The sequence below is a fragment of the Salvelinus sp. IW2-2015 genome, linkage group LG15 (assembly GCF_002910315.2).
Source record: "Salvelinus sp. IW2-2015 linkage group LG15, ASM291031v2, whole genome shotgun sequence".
NCBI classification, from domain to species: Eukaryota; Metazoa; Chordata; class Actinopteri; order Salmoniformes; family Salmonidae; genus Salvelinus; species Salvelinus sp. IW2-2015.
The window spans coordinates 7,492,336-7,515,111 of record NC_036855.1 but is presented as its reverse complement, the minus strand read 5'-3'; the positions used below and the strand labels follow the sequence as shown (position 1 = coordinate 7,515,111).

At 41.1% G+C, this 22,776-nt stretch overlaps 1 protein-coding gene across 1 annotated transcript in view; it reads left to right on the top strand.

Annotated features, from left to right (window-relative positions):
* The window catches only part of LOC111975000 (EGF-like repeat and discoidin I-like domain-containing protein 3), a 123,121-nt gene that overhangs the window by 70,020 nt on the left and 30,325 nt on the right, over positions 1–22,776 (top strand). Inside the window, exons 5-6 of the mRNA XM_070446827.1 lie at positions 1,719–1,863; positions 2,083–2,267. Coding sequence (XP_070302928.1) covers positions 1,719–1,863; positions 2,083–2,267 — 330 coding nt within the window. The remainder of the gene's footprint in view (positions 1–1,718; positions 1,864–2,082; positions 2,268–22,776) is intronic.

Sequence of the window (22,776 nt, the reverse complement as noted above, 5' to 3'; positions counted from 1 at the left end):
TCCAAACATAATGATGGTCATTATTACCAAACAGTTCTATTTTTGTTTCATCAGACCAGAGGACATTTCTCCAATACAAAGAGGTTCTGAGTACATCCACAGGTACACCTCCAATTGACTCAAAATGTGTCAATTAGCCTATCAGAAGCTTCTAAAGCATGACATTATTTTCTGGAATTTTCCAAGCTGTTTAAAGGCACTGTCAACTTAGTGTATGTAAACTTCTGACCCACTGGAATTGTGAATAAGTGAATTATAAGTGAAATAATCTGTCTGTAAACAATTGTTGGAATAATTACTTGTGTCATGCACAAAGTAGATGTCCTAACCGACTTGCCAATACAATAGTTTGTTAACAAGAAATTTGTGGAGATGTTGAAAAACAAGTTTTAATGACTCCAACCTAAGTGTATGTAAAGTACCGACTTCAACTGTATATTCTGAAAAAAATATAAACGCAACATGCAATMATTTCTAAGATTTTACTGAATTACAGTTCATATAAGGAGATCAGTTAATTGAAATGGTCACAGATATCTTTCAAAAATTAGCCTCACAACAGGRCTCAGGATCTCGTCAAAGTATTTCTTTGCATTTAAAATTGGCATCGATAAAATGCAATTGTTTTCATTGTCTGTAACTTATAACTGCCWATACCATAACCCCACTGCCACCATGGGGCACTGTTCACAACRTTGACATYAGCAAACTGCTTGCCCAAACGACRTCATAAACTTGTTCTGCGGTTGTAAGGCTGGTTGGACGTACCGGTTGGACGTACATTCCTGCAATCAGCATGCCAATTGCACGCTCCCTCAAAACTTGAGACATCTGTGGCATTGTGTTCTATGACAAAACTGCACATTTTCGAGTGGCCTTTTAATGTCCCCAGAACAAGGTGCACCTGTGTCATGATAATGCTGTTTAATCAGCTTCTCGATATGCCACARCTGTCAGGGGGAGGATTATCTTGGCAAAGGATAAACACTCACTAACAGGAAGTAAACAGATGTGTGCACAACATCTGAGAGAAATAAGCTTTTGTGCGTATGGAGAATTTCCCGGATATTTTATTTCAGCTCATGAAATATGGGACCAACACTTTACATGTTGCGTTTATAWTTTTGTTATATATACAGTATATAGTTGTTACTCTAACAACTGTAAGATTAATGAGGCATGCGGAACACCGGGGTGAGAGGCTAAACTCAAAACCCAGTTGTTAATTTTCTTGCCTGAGATCTTTGAGTCTGACTGAGTGTGCTAGCCAGAGAGTAGACTCTGATGTTCTGACCTAGAGGGACCCCCCTTTTGAGTATACCTCTGTGCAATGCTGACCTGAATTCATCCAGAGAGAGCTGCATTCCTTAACACACACACAAACACACACACACAAACAAACATGCATACCACCTGAGAGGGCCCTGTGAAACACTATGTTAGTTCATTTGGGGATAGCACTGTAAAACGGTCTATATGGCATGGCAAGGTAATTGGTCCACTAATTCAAAACACATCGTGTGCTTACAAATTACCAGCTTAAATCGTGCAATTTAAATCATATATTTTTCCAGTAATTCGAGCTCATTGAATGGCAGCAATTTGTTGAGTTTCGAGTAGACACTAGAGACCGTGTGAGAGACTGTTCACAGAGACAATTTGCTTCCCCCTTCCTATCCCTTTTAACCCCTCTTCTGTCGTATAATTTCCCTCCTCAGATATTCCGTGGAAATGTGGAAAACAACGCACCTTCTGCCAACTCCTTCACCCCTCCCATTGAGGCGCAGTACGTGCGCATCTACCCCCAGGTCTGTAGGAGACACTGCACCCTGCGCATGGAGCTGCTTGGCTGTGAGCTCACAGGTAATAATTCATGACTAGAGGTTCGCAGAGGTGTCACGCCACCTAGGTGCGGGTAGAAGTTCCCCTTCTTGGAAGAACAGAACAGTTCTGCATTTCTCAAGAAGTACAATAGGGGGCGCCATTGAGTATTGTCAAATCATATTTCTTTGGAAGTATTGTTTTGGAGGTCATTTGCAGTTCTAGAAAGGACTGTTTCCACTAACGAGTTTGTTTCTCCAGGCTGCTCTGAGCCCATGGGGATGAAGTCAGGCCACATCCAGGACTACCAGATCACAGCGTCCAGCCTCTTCAGAACACTCAACATGGACATGTTCACCTGGGAACCCAGCAAGGCCCGTCTGGACAAACAGGGAAAGGTCAATGCCTGGACTTCTGGACGCAGTGACCAGTCCCAGTGGCTTCAGGTAGGAGGCTACCCTGCTTCCCATCTAAGAAAAMATAGGAACTGGAGTTTCTCCTGGCCACATAATCTGACCAGGAAAAACAGAGGATCGTAGGAATAGCCTAGTCAGGATAAATTCATTTGTTATTTTTCAGCAGAAACTTGCATAAAGGAACTTATACTATATGCATTCAGAACTTGTGGCTTATGGGGGAAACATACTTCAACTTTATTTTGTAAGCATCATACATCTACTAACTTAACCACCAGAACCTCATAACTCCAACTAGTCCTAATTCAACCACCTTTTCTATAACTACTCCTGAATGCAACTCCGGCCACGCCTGCACTGTGCTTGTGAATCTGCCCTCTTGTCCTCTTACCTTTAGCTGCAGCCCAGTACGTGCTGTCACACTACAGTTATCCTATTTGTGCTCATTAAGGTAACTGATTGTCTCAGACGACCCAGCCGGGGCCTTAAGCAAAGACGCATCCCTCAACGGACACTTATAGTTTGTCCTCCCAGGAACTTGAGAAGTATCTCGTTACCAAAAAGCGTGAGAGAGTGACTTAGAGAGTATATGAGAAGATTTTGTCTAGAATAACAGTTGGGAACAGAGCAGGTCACAGCTGTTTGGAATCATCGGGACTTAGCCAGATGTGAATGTGCATCAGTGTTTCAAAACAATYGTAGATATAGTCCAGATGCAGGATCTTAATTTGATCACCCTGTTGCAGGAGAACTTTAGTGCAATGCAGGAAATGTGTAACTTGTAGTGTACTTGAGGTAAAAAAAGGYTTCTGAAGTTTTCAATTTCCACTTTGCGATTTCAGACTTGATGTTCCCTTACGAAAAATGTATCAATCCCTAYAAAAATGTCCATGAATTATGATCATCATAATAATTCAAATGTCCTGTTGCTGCAGGATTATTTTCATGCTGTAACAAAYTGACTCAAATTAAGATTCTACATCTGTATGTCCTTATTGTTTATTGCAGTGTCCGCAGTTGACTTAAGATGCTGAGAAGTTCCAGGGAAGGAGATAAAAGCTTCTCCCTACAGGCTGCACTGGTTCCAACATGAATTAAGCTATCCTGGCATTACAAAAGCTCTGTTATGAAACGTTGCTCGTTATGACACTGTCACCTGACCTGACAAGGACAAAACTCTGGATTCCAGTAGCCTGGAGTTTTCTAGCTGGTTAGGTGACATGGTCAAGAAAACTCCTGGCCCTAGACATACTGCAGTAAAAATACAGGAATATTTTGTTTTCTAGAACAGTAAAATAAAGGGCATAGCATTTGTGTCTGATGGTGATCTCTGGGATCGGTTGTTCCCTGGCCTTTCTGTCGTCTCCTACCTCTCTGATAGTCCGTTAGAGCCTAGCGGTGACATAAACAGTGCCCCACAGTAGTGCCCCCTTGTCTAGCCATAATTACATTGGCTGAACCTGGCGTGAGATATGTTTTTATCACAGCAAAGGCCTTCTAAGAAGGAAGAGGCCAGGCTCTGCGGTTAGACTAGCTCCAGACAGGCCATGAAGCTCAGTTGAATTGATTGCTGTGGATAGAGGGAAACTTGTGGTTTGATATTACATGCTGTGCCTACAGGAGGAGGGAGAGGCTATGAAGCCTGCTGTTAAATCAATGGCTTCCTCCAACGACAAGGATACATGGCGATGCCCACTTCTCCCCACACCTTCTAGACCTATGGCAAGGAAAAATAAATAGAAGCATTGATGTTTTCACCTCACATTAGTGTGTTTGTCACAGGAAGTATTGATGTTCATATGGTAATGTGCGGATGTGTTTGTTTATGTGTATGTGGGATGTGTATGAATGGATACACTCTACATATGAATGTTGGTGACTCTACTCACAGTTCAATATCTTCTCCGCACCAGTTGCCATGGTGAATAATTGATTACCAGTGACATTACTGGATGACTTTACACTTGATAGATTAATGGAATTAATCACACTTAGTGACAAATTAAGTATTCTAATTAATCAAGACAACTGCAGTAGAGCAGCAGGAAGAAAATCCTTTACAGAGTGCAAACACGCCAGACTAGATCTGGCCATGGAAGAGACTGAACCCGCTCTCATCTGACTAACGAACCAGTCACTGTAATGAAATGTTGATATTGTCACATATGTATCTTTATCTTGAGGAGACCAAACAAACGTTGTGCATGATAAGGGTGAGACAGGCTTTCGATATGACTTTCATGATTTTTTTGTAAGACCCACCTGCTCACACCCCCATCTCCAGTGTTTAAGTATACATTTTTTAAAGATGATTGATGAGAAAAGTATTGTCCAACCCATCGGGTATCTCACTGCACCCTCATATGCCGTGTCTTGAAATATGCAGATAGATGGATTAAAAGTACATTTACACTGTAATAATTCCCACTTTAAATTACGTTCAGYTTATAAATGCTTCATAAAGCCTTCATAATGCCTTCAATAAGCACTACAAAATGTGTTACAAAGCAGCTATAACCATATTTCATGCTTTATACAGGGTTCATAAATGTGGCATAACTGTGTGACATAATCACCTATGTCAAATGTGACATAACCCACTAGATTGAATATGATATAAACATGTGCTTTATAAAGGGTGACAACATGTGCTGATAAGCTCTAAAGTGATGTCATGTTAGTCACATTACACCTAATCTCTTTCCCAGACACTTCTGACAAAATGTGTGGAAGGTCTAGTGGACCAAAGCATCAAACTTGGCCATCAGTTAATTTTTAGAAGATCAATTGTGGAAATGGGCATGGTTTAGACATAATTATGACTTTTTGACTGTGTTAAGTAGTGACGATGATAAATAATTTACTCAGTAAGGTCACTCCTATAGAATTCTATGGTCACTCCCACTAAGGCCAACTTTTAATGGCTATCCCAGGAGTATACTGTATGTGCTGTGTGTGCAATAGCCGAGGGACGACGTTACTCGAAGAAACGCTTACCTTGATGAAAGCCCCCAACCTAAAGAAATTGAAAGTGTCTTTCTTCTGGAACCAAGTTACATGTTCCTCAGTACACAAACATGCACAGAACAAAAATTAGCCATACTGCGCGGTGCTGGGCCCAGTCAGGTCTTTGACACATTCACCCACTCCCCCGATGACATAGCAGCCACAAAATGTTGTCACCATTGTAACAGGTTGTAATCAAGCCCTGGTCTCCGGCATGGGAACAGAAGAGGAATACCTGGTGCGGTAGTCTCATGTTGGACTACTCCAAATCATCTTGGTTCTGACACACGCACACAAACGCAAGCTTTGCAGGTCCATCAAATCATTTAAATACCTCTCACACCCTACAGTAACCTGTAGATCATGAGACAACCTTCATAAATCAACAGAATGTTAATAACCTATCTATTTACATGTTATGTAGTGTCCTGTAATACTTAGATTGAAGTGAGACACCTTCGGTCATTCATAACACATCCGTAAAGACTATATCGCATGATGCTGTACTTAATTTAAATTCAAACACTTTTGGTCATTTATAACACATACATAAATGCCTTGTACCATATGACTCTGTACTTACTATAAGGTCAGACACCTTTGGTCATTCATAACTCATATATAAAGGCTTATTGATTTCAACACAAATGTATTAACACTTAGAGAATTATCACTAACAGCTAAAACAAATAAACATTAAAAACATGTTCAAAACCATACATTTCCTTTTATTTGTAAATGTTTTAAGCAATACAAATACATTACATTTCTAAAAGTTCAGCAATGCAAATACATTGAACATTACACAGGGCTGTGAATAGTTTAGCTTGTCCCTAAGCTGGCGGACGTATGGTAATTGCCTTTCTTCCTGCTACAGTTACTGCATGTTGGTTCCAACCTTAAAAGTAACAACAAAGAAAGTTAGCAGGTCTGTTAGGGAATGCCTTTGTCACACCATCAGGAAAGGGAATTCCTGTGCTTCACTAGAAACTCAAAATGGGAAGATGGGAAACTCCATTCAAATCATATTATATTCCTCTTACAGTTACAAATCTCATAACATGACGACGGGACGCTGCGGTATCTAGGGGATTTGTATTTAGCTGAGCCTGCAAGCTAGCTACATTTCGGGTATCTAGCAATTGTTGTGAAGTCACTGAACTTATTTTTTTTAAATGATTGAGGTAGCTACAGTAATCTAAGTCAACACTTAACTACTACAACCTAATTTAATTTACAATAAATAAAGGTTAACTTGTTTTTCATTGTCCAGTGGCAGCACAAATGGGCATTTTACTTTACTCCACCCATTCTATTGGGGACCGATTCACATCTTATGTGCGCTTACTGCACTACAGAAAACCCGCTAACCAAACAACAGTGCAGGGCATGCTCACTGAATTAAAGGGCAACTACCCTCAAAAATACAAATTTCTTAGATTTTTACAAGACCTCAAAAGTCATCCCCTGATGTGGTTTAAACATCTACCGCACCTGCTTTTAAAAGGCCCTACCAACATTTTTTTCCATGAATGACTCCACTTTAGAGTGTGTGTAATCCTGCAGCACAGCATTTTGGGGGAAGGTCAGGTCCAACACTGACTATGCAGCCAAGAGTTAAAGTGGTTTGGCCATCCTAGAAATGTTGTAGTGAAATATAACATATCAAATTCAGCAGACGCTTTTATCCAAAGCGAGTAACAGTCAAGTGTAAATAMATGTTTACGTATGGGTGGTTCTGGGAATCGAATCCAAATTCCTGGCTTTGCAATGCTCTTTGTGAAGCCTCAATTTAATATTATTTATAAAGGCCTTTATTAAGCAGTGCTTATGCCACCCTTTATAAAGCACAGGTTTATGTCAGCAGAATTCCAGCAGCATACCACCCTGGATCCCACTGCTGACTTGCTTCTGAAGCTAAGCAGGGTTGGTCCTGGATGGGAGACCAGATGTTGCTGGAAGTGGTGTTGGAGGGCCAAAAGGAGGCACCCTTTCCTCTGGTCTAAAAAAATATCCCACTGCCCCAGCACAGTGATTGGGGACATTGCCCTGTGTAGGGTGCCGTCTTTTGGATGGGACGTTAAACGGGTGTCCTGACTCTCTGTGTTTATGGCACATTTATGAACCCTTTATCAAGCATGACAAATGGTTATAGAAGATTTGTAACACATTTATGTAGTGTTTATGAAGTCTTTATGAAGGCTTTATGAATCCTTTATAAGCTGCATGTCATTTAAATCGGGAGACACCTACTCATCCCAGGGTTTCTCTTTTATTTGACTATTTTCTACATTGTAGAAAAATAGTGAAGACATCAAAACTATGAAATAACACACATGGACTCATGTAGTAACGAGTGAGTCCATGAGTAGGTGTGTCCAAACGTTTGACTGGTACTGTATGTTCCAACATCCATCTTGTACCAACATCAGTCATTTGTAAGTCTTTCTTCCAATAGTAAGAGATAGTCAGTTGGATAGGCTCTCTGCAAGGTTTTGTATTTCTTACCTATCATATGAATATCCTTTTCTGAATCAAATAGGATTCCCTCAAGATTTTTCTGATGTCCAAAATATTTCAAATAAAATAATTGTGATATGAAACTTTTAAATTGTTTGTATTTGAAAATATCTACTTTGGTCAGCCCAAAACTGCTTTTTAATTCTCTCATGGAAATAAATTACTTGATAATAGGAAATAAATGTAAGGTTTCTATGGCCTTAGTTTTCCATGTGGACCAATTTATCAGTCCATTCTGAAAAGCTATCCAAGGATTATGCCATCGGGTTGTGTTTTTGGGGAGTGATATTGGTTATTGCAGAATCTTACGGTTTCTTCCATATTGTTATAGCGTTCTTAACTTTGAAGTTGTTAATGTTCTTAGCTTCATCCTTGGAAAATAGACACGTAAAAAGATTCATCCTCTGAAAATAGACACGTAAAAAGATTCATCCTCTGAAAATAGACACGTAAAAAGATTCATCCTCTGAAAATAGACACGTAAAAAGATTCATCCTCTGAAAATAGACATGTAAAAGGATTCTTCCTCTGAAAATAGACATGTAAAAGGATTCTTCCTCTGAAAATAGACATGTAAAAGGATTCTTTGACTTTCAGTAGCGCTTCAAGTAGCTGAGTTAGCTGTAGCCTGGTACATCCCAGGGACCCCTCCCAGGCAAACCGGCGACCCAGGGACATTTACATTTTACATTTAAGTCATTTAGCAGACGCTCTTATCCAGAGCRACTTACAAATTGGAAAGTTCATACATATTCATCCTGGTCCCCCCGTGGGGACCCCATCATACGTTAACAAAGATTCAATTTTTTTGTCTTGTCATCAGGTGAATGATAATGGCAAGGATAAGTGATCAACATTTCAAAACGAATAGATTTGGTAAATCGTTTTYCATTATTTTGACCTCCCAACACTATAATTGGACGAGGAAGTGTAACTCTTGCAGCCTATAAACTAGAAAGGTAGCGGCAAACACATTTTGGCTAAGAGCAGCCGTTTAGCTGGTTAAACAGAACTTTCCGCGCTGGTAGCCTTTTTGTTGGGTGCTTTTTCAAAGACTGTCAGATACTATACACCAGTGAGTGTAATTAGCTTCAATGAGTGTAAWATGCTGAATATTGGGACTTCATAAATAAAGTTGACRTCATTAGAAATAASATATTTTCYTATGTTCTACTTTAGTTATGTAATTCAAAATGTGTTTAGTCTGTTGTTTCTAACGATGTTCATAAAAACAGTGAGATACTTATTTTTTTCGCTGACCCCTGCAGTACCCCTGGTTGAATCCCCCTGGCCCAGTACCATCGCTATACCACGTGAAATGTCTACTCTACAAAGACAATGCAAAGAGCAGGCTTGTTGAGCCTTCTGTGACTCTTGATCCCTTTGTTGTATTTTCTAAATTGATAGTAGTTGAAATAGGAAATGCATGCTTATACAAATAATTGACACAAAAGCTCAGACTGATGTTTTCATTCAGGCAACCATTTTGTTTTTCAGTAGCCTGCCAAACAATACAGAAACTGAATTAGCACAGATACTGAATGTTTTTTCATACTTTCTTTCCTACGTTGTTATTTTTCCTGGTCACCATTCATTTCTTCAAGAAAGCCCCCGTCACTCCAAGTATGTCATTTGATACCTCTGAACATCATTCATTTTCCTCTTAATGAGTGTGTAGTTACCTACTACGTTGCCGTCCAGCATCTCAGGGAACCTTTGGGCACACGTACAGAATGAAGTTCTTTGTTTGGCAGTGCTCACTTGCCCCCGCCGCCGTCCCAGTGCGTGGTCTGGCACCAACTCGGATATGTCTTATGAGATACCCGTCCATGGAACAACAGAACAGCATACCTATGGATCTCTCCCTTACTCAGGTGGCACAGGAAGTTGTGCTCCGCTGGCGTTAACTCATCAGGATGTATAATATCTCAGTGTGGTGAGAGCAGTACAATAGGATAGCAGAGGGATGTGTCTGTGGCAGCGAAGGGCTGTAGGCTGTGGTGCTGCCTCTTCCTTGTGACCAGGGGGGTGGAGTGTCTGGATGTTTTGTTGKTGTCCATGGGTCTTGTATCTGCTGTAGGGGGATCTCAAAGATGGGCAGTGGCCTGAATCCATACACCTTGTGAGCATGGAGGCAGGTCTTAGTTAAGAAGGTGTACAGAGATGAGGGGATTCGATTTATGCTCCGGGCCTTCGTTTTGGAACTGGGTGAGCCGGGTGCCCCGATTGAGGCCGACGGCGAAGTGACTGATGTCAAGCACGTGGAGTAATGGGCACTTAAGTACGGTCAGTTGCCATTGATTGACAAGATAAATGCTCTTCTTATTGCATTCAGTAAATGTTTTCCTTTGTTCATATCTCCTGCGTTGTGTTGGAGCTCCATGTGTCCATTTCTGTCTTGGCGCACCTCTATTGGATTACTGTGTTGACGCCATCGCCGGTTCCATTCATATGATTCATGTTTAATATTAGTGTGGGCCCATATCATTTACTTTCATAATGGCCAGGGGTGCACCGCGAGATGAAACGACACAAACACAATTTTTGCCTTTCGACAGCCTAACACGTAAGAGGTGCACTTATTAGGATAGGCTAATGGCCCATTAGCACGCCCGACTGGACATTACACTTAAGTAGGACTCAAATCTACTGAAGAAGAAAAAACACTGACACAATTTATTTGTTTGGTATCTTTATTTTCATTTTCATGTCATGTATTTGACTTCAATGGTATACCATACTATTAATGTTGCCGTTGGTTTCTGAAGAGTTTGTTCACTTAATCCCTGACAGATTTGAAGTCGCCGAGTGTAGCAGAAGGAAGTAAGAACTGCACACTCTGCACAATGTATTGCTTCAACTTGTTGGGCCAAGGCATCTTGCCTTCTACCACACCTGACAAGTTCTGTGCCTCAGCACAGGAATGACTCTTCTGACCAAATGAGATGTACAGCCTGGTAGTTGACTTGTTGTAGAATGGTGTAATGGCCTTTAGGTCTTGCTGGTAGTAGCTCCACAGCTGATTCTCAAACCAAAGACCTGAATGTGCTGAATGTACTGAGCCATAGGGGCCCAGGGTACTAGAGGTGCTGGAAGAGGCACATCCATAGGGGCCCAGGGTACTAGAGGTGCTGGACGAGGCACAGCCATAGAGGTGCTGGAAGAGGCACAGCCATAGAGGCCCAGGGTACTAGAGGTGCTGGAAGAGGCACAGCCATAGAGGCCCAGGGTACTAGAGGTGCTGGTAAGAGGCACAGCCATAGGAGCCCAGGGTACTCGAGGTAATGGAAGAGGCACAGCCATAGAGGCCCAGGGTACTAGAGGTGCTCTCTGTACTGAGATGGATTACAGCCATAGGGCCCATGGTACTCGAGGTAATGGAAGAGGCACAGCCTAGAGGCCCAGGGTACTAGAGGTGCTCTCTCTACTGGAGATGGAGGCACAGCCATAGGGCCCATGGTACTAGAGGTGCTGGAAGAGGCACAGCCATAGAGGCCCACGGTACTAGAGGTGCTGGAAGAGGCACAGCCATAGAAGCCTAGGGTACTAGAGGTGCTGGAAGAGGCACAGCCATAGAGGCCCAGGGTACTAGAGGTGCTGGAAGAGGCACAGCCATAGAGGCCCAGTGTACTAGAGGTGCTGGACGAGGCACACATAGGGGCCCAGGGTACTAGAGGTGCTGGACGAGGCACATCCATAGGGGCCAGGGTACTAGAGGTGCTGGACGAGGCACATCCATAGGGGCCCAGGGTACTAGAGGTGCTGGACGAGGCACATCCATAGGGGCCCAGGGTACTAGAGGTGCGCTCTGTACTGGAGATGGAGGCACAGCCATAGAAGCCCAGAGTGCTAGAGGTGTTCTCTGGCAAAGCCATAGAGGTGGTGGCTCTGCTTTCTTTTAGCAAGTGTGCCAACTCAAGTATACTGGCAGCTTGCTTCTACATCATTTTAAACAAGCTTTCTTGCGAATAAACTTCACCTGACTCATAGACGTCAATGTCTAGTTCCTCATCTGGAGCAGTTACTATTCTGAAAGGGACTTGAGGAATGCTGGGGAGAAGTGAGCTGACGTTTGCCGTGATGGTCCAGTGTGGTATTCCCTCGAAGGGGTCTCAGAGATGGGTTATGGTGCTGGCTGCTCCTTAGAACCAGAGGGACAGGACTCTGTATGGCAGATGGATGTGGCTTTAGGGCTGCTGTGGAGGGTTGGGTTCAGCCTACCAATGACCTCTTCTGCTCTCCTCTCTGTTGTTTGAACTCAACCTCTTCCAGGTCACACTCCTCCTGTTTCACAGACAGATACTGCWGAAATTGTTGTTCCACCCCTTCCAATGTAGATGGGACATGATAATGGTGAGAGAGGACGATAGAATCCTGTGAAGCATAGAGATCAAACTAATTTAGCATACAAGCATTTGAATCTTTTGAAGTTCGTTTGGAAAATATACAAGTACTTCCATGATTAGAAAAGAATAGCAGCTTTAAAAAACAAAACAGAAACAATCAACATTGTAAATAATAAGTCTTAACATTTCGATCTGTTGCGCTATGTGGTGTGAGTATTCTGCGTACCATTCCTCTTGCCCTCTGAAAGACAGCTGGAAAAATCTAAGTAAATAAATATTTCTAATGTATTAGACGAAAGCACACCATCTGATTATGTTGTGTGGCAGGTCTGCTAACAGATCTCTGTTTCGTAGTGCAGTCAAAAGGGTGGACCAGAGAGTAGTGAAGTCCACCTCAGACAGTGGACAAAGACAGTAGCAGTAGCTCTGGTAGTGTCAGGGTCTTGTAATGAAATGATCCTGAGCTGTGCTGTTTTATGGGTTAAGTTCCTGCCTTGCCCCTAAAGGGTGTTAGGGATGTGGCTGCAAGTGACCCCTGGTTTGCATATGAACAGATTAACCTGAAGAATGACGCACTAATGAGCTCATTAGCCACTGTACTGGTTGAATAAACTTTGTTTCCACCTTGTTTTCAACCCAAAACATCAATGTGATGACATTGAATCAACATGGGAAACGGATTGGATTTACAAAAAGTAATTTTTGTTGTTGATTTCACATTCAATTCACATTAGTTGACAACTCAACCAAATGTAAATCAAAACTAGACATTGACGTTTCTACCCAGCGGGTAGCCATCACAGCAGAATGCCCATGCCTAGGATGAGTATTAATGTCCCATTAACCCTACTGCTGTGGCTGTAGTGAGAGACCGAACATATTATATTAGAAGTTATGGAGTGTGTCATACACTTTGAGACAGTACATTGGTAGCACACAACACTTTGGGGAGAGTAAAATATGGTCAGCTGTCTTGATTTATTTCCCCAAAGAAAGCCATGGCCTTGACATTAAACATTACAACAAACCTTAAMCATGACAACAAAAGGATGTAGTCCCAGAGACAGACATTAGGGCTGTTGACATTAGGGTTCCTAGAGCTATGAACATGAACAGAATAACAGTATGGTCGTTACGGCATGGAGAGTTTAACTGAGATAGTGATGAGCCTCGTATTGATGTATTTCGTTCACATGGTTGAAAGATCAATACGGCCTGTGAACAATCAATCTTAGTGTCAAGGCTGGACGCTTTGGGTTATCTAAGCTCCCATAAACTAATGCAGACAAATTTCTCTTTGTTCAAACCCCATGGCTTCCTTGCTCTCGTCTTGGATGTCTTCAATACAGAGATGCCGAGCTTTCCTCTTACGTTTGCCTCCAAGTTTGTCTAAGTGATAATGCCTTCGAAGCAGGTGTTTGGAGGATATTGGCATGGGAGTTTGTTAGGCCCGAGACGGCTTCGAGGGCATTATCACTTTTATACAATGGGTTACCAACATATTCAAATGATGATTGACATATTTTCATTAAAAACGTTATTTTGATGAATTTATTCACACTATTACATCCTTCCACAAGATATAGTCCGAAACAAATCTAGGGTTGTTACCCAAGCCGGCTGGTCATTCGTTCTATTGGTTCAGTTGCCAGAGACGCGACGCAGTCGTTCAGTCTTTTTGTTCTGTATCTATGGACGTGACCCAGTCGTTCAGTCTTTTTGTTCTGTATCTATGGACGTGACCCAGTCGTTCAGTCTTTTTGTTCTGTTTCTATGGACGCGACCCAGTCGTTCGTTCTAAATGTTCCATTGCCTTACTGGCTGGCAACATTCTTATCCCATGCTTGCTAGCTACCCAACTACGGCTTACTTACAGTCACGTCAAACAGTGCTGACAGAATAACAACAGTAGCTGCATTTGTTTAAGCTGTTTTCTAGTGACATTTATTTGGATACATCCATAACAACGAGCTAATGAGGCACAATTTCGCCTGGCGTAAAAAATGTGCTCCCTCATTAGGACACTGTTGTTCAGAGGATCTAGCCAACAACACAGCTAACACAATAACTTCAAACTGAAGCTGGAAAGACAGCAAACTAGCTGCACTTCATTACGTTTGACCTTTTTTCAATTGATATTTCTTTCTATATATCCATAAAAATGATGCCAGCTGATTCATGATTTCGACTGGCTGAGAAACGCTGTCTGCCTGTCTTTCTCTCGTCACGACTCCCGACCCCTACACGTTCATTACTATGGGACAGTTGGAGATCGAATATTAATATTGAAGCAATGTTGCTAATGTCGAAGGCACAGAGAGTAAGGTTTATACAAATCTCTGCTGTTGAAAACTAAATGTTAGTTAGTCTGAAAGAAATGTGTGATAAAGTCTAGATGCTTTTGATTGTGGAGATGAAGTTTATAACTTCCCTGCCTGGGCTGATGCGACATGCGAACCGAGTAAATAGGCATTTTAATGTCATAGATTTAGCCGGGGGTAACTTGTGGAATAGACACCTTCTGGAATGCGCTATTAACCAATCCGTTTTCAGGATTAGACCCACCGTTGTATAATTCTGCACATCCACCACTAACTACACTAAAAATTACTGAGCCAGGTGAAAGTCTGACAGGCAGGCCCCTGACGATGAGAACCATGGGTCTCTTCTCCCTGTGAGATTATCTCGCCATCCCAGTTGTTATCCTAATTATGGCTTTAAATTGCTTCTCCATGTTTTCCATTTTCCTTTCTTGCCTGCCTTGCCTACCATATTGGTTTTCCTGTAGAAGACCTTCAGTATTCTAGTTGGATCTGTCTGTTGTGCTTTTACAGAGAGTACAGAGCTACAGCTCTTTTCTGTCCATATCTCATAGGGGGGTATGGAGTGGCATTAGACGGGATGTTGGCCTGTAGAAGATGAACTAACAATAAGATATACATGTTTTTTTGTCTTTTCTGTTCTGTTTAAAGTCCTAAACTWAATTTTTTTATTCCAGCTCAATGTTGTATGGTATAATCAATCAGCTCAAAAGCATTTTATTTTATTTGTCACCCTATGTTTATCAGATACAGAATATATGTTCCATAAAAGTCTGGTACTGAATTAAAAGTGTTAAGTTGTCAAGCATATCTCCCTAAAACTAGTGTGACAGGCTTCTTCTCAATTCTGTTGTATAACTGAAACAAACAAAGAGAGAATTGAGTGATGTCCACCAAAATGTATTTTGAAATATTGTGCTCAAATAAGAGAGAGGACCTTTGGCTTCAAATCAGGTTTTTATGACCGTCTTTTCACAAAGAAAGTGAGATATTGTCAATAGAGACTTTTATTCGATAGGTTGTTTGAAAAATAAATGTTGTCTAGATTTTTCACAAACCAAGTTCGATTTTATCACTAGAGCTTTTAATCCAATTATTGCCTTTATAGACTGCCTGAAAAATACATTCTCTAAGCATTGTCTTCGCTGGCAATGCTTTTTCCTGCCTCCAAGTGTCTCAAAGCAACACGAGAGAGCAACATAAACCTGTTTTCACCCTGGCCGTATCCTGCCTAGTTGAACCACCACCTGCCATTCACCCCTATAGATAAAATGTATGATCATCTGTGCACAAGCACCATTCATCTGGCCAGCTGGCCATCACCTGCACCTCACCCCTCAACGTTATCCTCCACCCCCTAATCCTGCACCATTTACAGTGATGAGGTAAGAACAGCAGGCAGTTTTTGATGGGCAGTTATGGGCAGGGGCGCAACTTTCATTGGGGACATGTCCCCCCCACATTCTGAAATTGCATTTTTGTCCCCCCCAGTTATATAATTGGAATGTGATACAAAACGAGGCAACGGTGTACTTTAGGACCATGCGGATGCCTCCGAGCGGTCGGGTAGGATGTTTGGAGTGTTTATCCGACTGGATAAAAAAATAATTATATGTCCCACCCACTTCTAAAACCAATGTTGCGCCCTGGTTATAGGTTAATGTGTGTCAAGTACTGTAGCATTTTGACTGACAACACAAGAGTATTATTATCCACAAGGGTATTATACTTGATAACAGATGGAGAAAAAGTTTATCTAGAACCATTGTGAGAAAGGACAGAGGGGGTTGGATTGAATTGTAATGAATTTTCCATTGATCTCATCCTATTCGCTCACCCACACATTTGGATAACACATAAAACCAAATGTTTACTGCCATATATAACAACAGAGAAGATACTGTTTTCCACAAAATAGTTTTAACTGCAGTGCCGTGTTTTAATGCCGCCTGGTCTGGCAGTTGCTGTAAATGACCACACGTTTTCCGTTGTGTGCCACATGTTCTCAATTGACGAGGGGAATATTAACAGATGAACTTGATGTGCTATCACGATCAACGTTGTAACCAGCATCTTTTGAGATTACCTGAGATGGAGAACTCCTCTCCTGTACAATTGCCCAAGTTGTTAAGCTTCTTTTTTCCTCAGGTTTTTAAGTAGATTGTATTAGCATGTTTTGTGAACAATAACATTGTAACTAGAAAGGCTGTCAAAAAATAACAAAGAAATGTGTATGTACAGTGCATTTGGAAAGTAKTCAGACCCCTTAACTTCTTCCACATTTTGTTACGTTACAGCCTTATTCTAAAATGGATTATATATACAATACCCCATAATGACCAAGCAAAAACAGTTTTTTATAAATTTTTGCAAATGAAAAAACACACATTTACATAAGTATTCAGACCCTTTACTCAGTACCTTGTTGAAGCACCTTTGGCAGTGATTACAGCCTCAAGTCTTCTTGGGTATGACGCTACAAGCTTGGCACATCTGAATTTGGGGAGTTTCTCCCATTGTTCTCTGCAGATCCTCTCAAGCTCTGTCAGATTGGATGGGGAGCGTCGCTGCACAGCTATTTTCAGGTCTCTCCAGAGATGTTCAATCGGGTTCAAGTCCGGGCTCTGGCGGGGCCACTCAAGGACATTCAGAGACTATTCCCGAAGCCACTCCTGCGTTGTCTTGGCTGTGTGCTTAGGGTCGTTGTCCTGTTGGAAGGTGAACCTTCGCCCCAGTCTGAGGTCCTAAACACTCTGGAGCAGGTTTTCACCAAGGATCTCTCTGTACTTTGCTCCGTTCATCTTTCACTCTATCCTGACTAGTCTCCAGGTCCCTGCTGCTGAAAACATCCCCACAGCATGATGCTGCCACCATCATGCTTCATCGTAGGCATGGGGCCAGGTTTCCTCCAGACGTGACACTTGGCATTCAGGCCAAAGAGAATCTTGTTTCTCATGGTCTGAGAGACCTTTAGATGCCTTTTGGCAAACTCCAAGCGGGCCATCATGTGCCTTTTACTGAGGAGTGGCTTCGGTCTKGCCACTCTACCATGAAGGCCTGATTGATGGAGTGCTGCAGAGATGGTTGTCCTTCTGGAAGGTTCTCCCATCTCCACAGAAGAACTCGGGAGCTCTGTCAGAGTGACCATTGTCTGACATGCACTGTCAACTGTGGGATGTTATATAGACAGGTGAGTACCTTTCCAAATCATGTCCAATCAATTGAATTTACCACAGGTGAACTCCAATCAAGTTTTAGAATCATCAAGGATGATCAATGGAAAGAGGATGGACCTGAGCTCAATTTCGAGTCACATAGCAAAGGGTCTGAATAATTATGTAAATAAGGTATTTCTGTTGGGGGGTTTTTGCGAACATTTTTAAAAACCTGTTTTCACTTTTCATTATGGGGTATTTTGTGTAGATTGATAAGGAAAAATAATAATTTAATCAATTTTAGAATACGGCTGAAACGTAACTAAATGTGGAAAAAGGGAAGGGGTCTGAATACTTTCCGAATGCACTGTATATATTACATTGGGGACAGTCTATACTACGTTTTTCCTTACCTGAGTGTTTGAGTGCAATTTTATTAGATTATATCAATAATTTCCAAGTTCCTGTTTTTGTAATGTGTTTTTCAAGACAACATAAAATATCATATGAAACTACATCTTCTGTATATATCTGCTTAATCTATTCACGCCTTGTGGGAGATGCAATTACACATGAGGAGCCTGAACTATAATCTGTCAAGATGTTGCCAGGACGGAAGCTGGAAGCCATCGAAGCGAGCTGCCAAGCGTTCCAGCTGGCATAAGCTGATTAGTTAATTATGCACATTAACATGTCCATATAGCAAAGGGAACATTCCAGACACTGTGCTTTTCAAGTTTCACAATATCCCTGCTACAGCATAGAATACATATGGAACTTCTGGCATGTATTGTTTGAGCAGTAGTAAGACTTTGGCTGGTTATGCTAAACAGTCCTCAGAAAAAAGATGACTAAAGGAGGAATGGAGTGCTTAATCTCCTCTTAACTTCTGATAGTCCATTGGTTGTCTGAAAGTTAACTAGGCTTTATGCTGGACTAGTGTCATTATTAAGAATGCACATTTGAGTTTGGCCTTCTTTGTCCTTCTCTCATTGTGCCTATCTTACAGTATATTAGACAGGCGACAGAATTACTTTCTAGTTACCAGTTTGTTATTGAAGTAACTGCCCTACATTAAAGTGTAAACTTGATGTGCTGAGTGTCCTGAAAAAAAAAACACTGAAATCTCTTCAGGTCTTGACTCAAATTGCTTGGGAATAGTGAAAGGTTATAAAAGCATCCTTTTCCTAGAGTCACCCATACAGATAGTTTGGTGAGCAGAGAGACTGTAGTAGTGTACTGTAGCAACCCAAGAACAGCATCCCATAACATAATATCATCCCGTTTGTCTAACAAAACTCCCTCCTCTCCGTACCCCAGCACTGCTTTCCACTGCTTCTCTCCATACTTTAACTGGTCATGCAGCGTACTAAGGAGCCCAGTGGTGAGAAAAGTGTTGTAATCATTATTGTTATGAAGTGACTGAGCAGAATGCTTGAAACTGTGGGAATGCACTACTCTCATATCCACAGGAAGTTAAACATTGCCATCACTCAAATCCATAAGACACAGGGAGATTCTGCTATGGCAACACAAACACAGAAAATATTATATATAACACCGTTATGTTTAAGCTCTTGACCATCAGTGTAAGACTAACAGATGTCTGTGCAGACTATGATAAACAAGCCAGGCCCTAGTTAATCGTGTTTTGCATAGACAAGCCACCACTGCATTGTGAGATTATCAAACGCAGATCATGCGGTGGTGTCATAGTTCTGATGTTTGTTCTAAAACCTAATGTTGTAGTTCCAGAGCACTTCATAAAGACATGCATTCTACAGGCATTCCTCCCCTGCCGGTTCCATAATAGAGGGTGTGTGTTTTTAACTATGACTCAACACTGTGTGATACTTTCCTGGAGTTTCCCCKTTTGTTCTTTCTCACTGTCAGGTGTCCAGTGCAGATGGACCTGTTATGCATTATTTCTCAGTCAGACCCCCCACCCCCCTCTCTTTTTAAATACCCTTTAGCAAGCGTGCACACACAGACTAGTTTTGTCACGATACCAGAATTTTKACTTCAAGTTTAGTATCACGATACTCGATACCATCACAATACTTATACCAAAACAATACCAAACCATACCATGGCAAAGAAACAAGGCGTATTAGCCAAAGTCACAGAATGGCATTTGATCCAGACAGATCTTTCTAGTTCAATACCATTGCATTTGAACATTTCGGTATTTGAATGTATGCATTAATGAATCAATTATATAAAAATACAATCAATTTCACTTTGGTTTTTACCAGTCTAACTACATAACACTACAATTGTAATAATTTATCTATATTGGTAAACTGGGTAAATCAAGATGTACAGTAGCCTAGACCTATTCACAATACAGGTGAATGCACATTCGTTAGGAGTGTGTACGTGAATTGAGCTATATAGCTTGTGAATTGAGCTATTGAGGCTACAGATGAAAAACAATCTGTTTACCTTGCATTTGGGTCTTATATKATGGTACTGATCATGCATAGAATAAGCAATCACTTATTKTATAAAACTGTGCATTGTCTCTTTAAGACCCATGATGTCATTCACATGCAAAGTCAGTTCGAGGCTCGAGCAAAGATGATCTTGACTGGGAGAGACGTGAGGCAGGGGAGACGAAGTGAAGTGAAGTTTCGGTGTACCGTGCAACACTAACACACACGCATGTACGCATGCAAACACGCACGCCTGCACAAACACACACACATTTATACAGTGCCTTCAGAAAGTATTCATGCCCCTTGACTTATTCCACATTTTGTTGTTACAACATGAATAAAAAAAAWATGAAATATATGTTTTTCTCTCACCCATTCACACAATACTCCATAATGACAAAGTGAAAACATATTTCTTAAATGTTTCCAAATTGATTGAAAAAGAAATACAAAAATGTCTAATTTACATAGGTATTCACACCCCTGTGTCAATACATGTTAGAATCTACTTTGGCAGCGATTACAGCTGTGAGTCTTTCTGGATAAGTGTCTAAGAGCTTTGCAGACATGGATTGTACAATATTTGCACGTTATTAAAATTGTTCAAGCTCTGTCAAGTTAGTTGTTGCCATAGATATTCAAGCCAATTTAAGTCAAAACTGTAACTAGGCCACTGTGGAACATTCAATGACGTCTTGGTAAGCAACTCCAGTGTATATTTGTCCTCGTGTTTAAGGTTATTGGCCTGCTGAAAGGTACATTTGTTTCCCAGTGTATGTTGGAAAGCAGACTGAACCCGGTTTTCCTCTAGGATTTTGCCTGTGCTTAGCTCTATTCTGTTTATTTTTATCCTCAAAAACTCCCTAGTCCTTGCCGATGACAAGCACACTCATAACATGATGGTTCGTATTCATAACGCTTCGTGTTCAGGACATAAAGTTAATTTCTTTGCCACATTTTTTGCAGTTTTACTGTAGTGCCTTATTGCAATCAGGTTACATGTTTTGGAATGTTTATATTCTGTACAGGCTTCCTTCTTTTCACTCTGTAATTTAGGTCAGTATTGTGGAGTAACTACAATGTTGTTGATCCATCCTCAACTGTCTCTTATCACAGCCATTGAACTCTGTAATTGTTTTAAAGTCACCATTGGTGAAATCCCTGAGYGGTTTCTTTCCTCTCCGGCAACTGAGTTAGGAAGGACTTCTGTATCTTTGTAGTGACTGGGTGTATTGATACACCATTCAAAGTGTAATTAATAAATTCACCATGCTCAAWGGGATATTCAATGTCTGCTTACATTTTTTTTTACCCATCTACCAATAGGTGCCCTTCTTTGTGAGGCATTGGAAAACTTTGTGGTTGAATCTGTTTTTGAAATCACTGCTTGACTGAGGGACCTTACAGATAACTGTMTGTGTTGGGTACAGAGATGAGGTAGTCATAAAAAAAATWATGTTAAGCACTATTATTTATTTTTCATTAATTAGTAAACATTTCTAAAAACATAATTCCACGTTGACATTATGGGGTATTATATTTAGGCCAGTGACACAATATAAATGTAATCCATTTTAAATTCAGTCTCTAACACTACAAAATGTGGAAAAAGTCAAGGGGTGTGAATACTTTTCTGATGTCACTGCATCTACTGTATTGTCAATGTCTTGCGTATTCCCCTATGAAGACAAACTGGAATTCAAATGTGGTATTCCAGTAGTTGTTGGGACCTCATAACAGACTGTTTATTCATTTCAAAATAAGCTCACCCTTTCCARCATTATTGTTTCCCTGTGTAAAATAGTACTTCTAATAGGAAGCAGCACCTCACCACTGTAAGTGAGGAGCCAAAGGACTGTAAACAAATTGCTTTCACCTCAGTAGACCAGGTTTAAGTCCCTCTACCCAGCCTTTCTTATAAGCTTACATGTCCCTGTGGCACAGGCAGAGAGATGAAATATGGCCTGTGAGCGCTGCTCTGGTGGTTCAGTGTCGTCTTTTTGCTCTGCAAGGAGGATTAAATGCAATACAAACCCCCTTTGGATGTCCCAGAGAGCCCTGTGAGAGGGAGTTACCGCCTTGGTTCATGTTGTGGAGATATGATGTTAACTTCTCAGCCATACTTCCACGTGGCATTACTGCTGTGCACTGGCAGCCTGAAATACTGTATGTAGAAAAAAGTATTTATTGGAAACTGGGGTGAATGTAGGAACTGGGCTAGCATGTTAAACCAGCAATCAGCAGTAGAAACAATAAAAAAGCATCCTCCCCACCCTTGTTTCAGTAAAAAGCTGAGGTATTCTATGAATGCAAGGACTGACCATCCATGACATCAAAATTCTAATTTTAACCATGTTTTTAGGCTGTGCAGTATTACATTTACTTTGTTTACAAACATTGGAGTAAAACAAAGCTTATAGTTTGGGTTCTGATGGGAKGTGACAGCTGAACTAAKCTCATGAGGCATTTATAAGTTATATTCTTCAARAATCAATGGGTACATATCATTCATTTATAAAGAGGGTGGTACTGCCAAGCCACTYTGCTATAAGGCAGGACTGATTGATGCTAGTGCTCAATCCCCTATCTTTCTTCTGTGGAGCTCGCTTCATACAGACAATAATTTCTCTTACATTTGTTGGAGTTTAAAGGTGTTGTTACTTTACAATATTTAAGAACAAAACACGGCCTCTCTTGTAACATTGCTGTAGTGCTTTGAGTTGTTTATGAGTTAATCAACTGGCAATACAAAA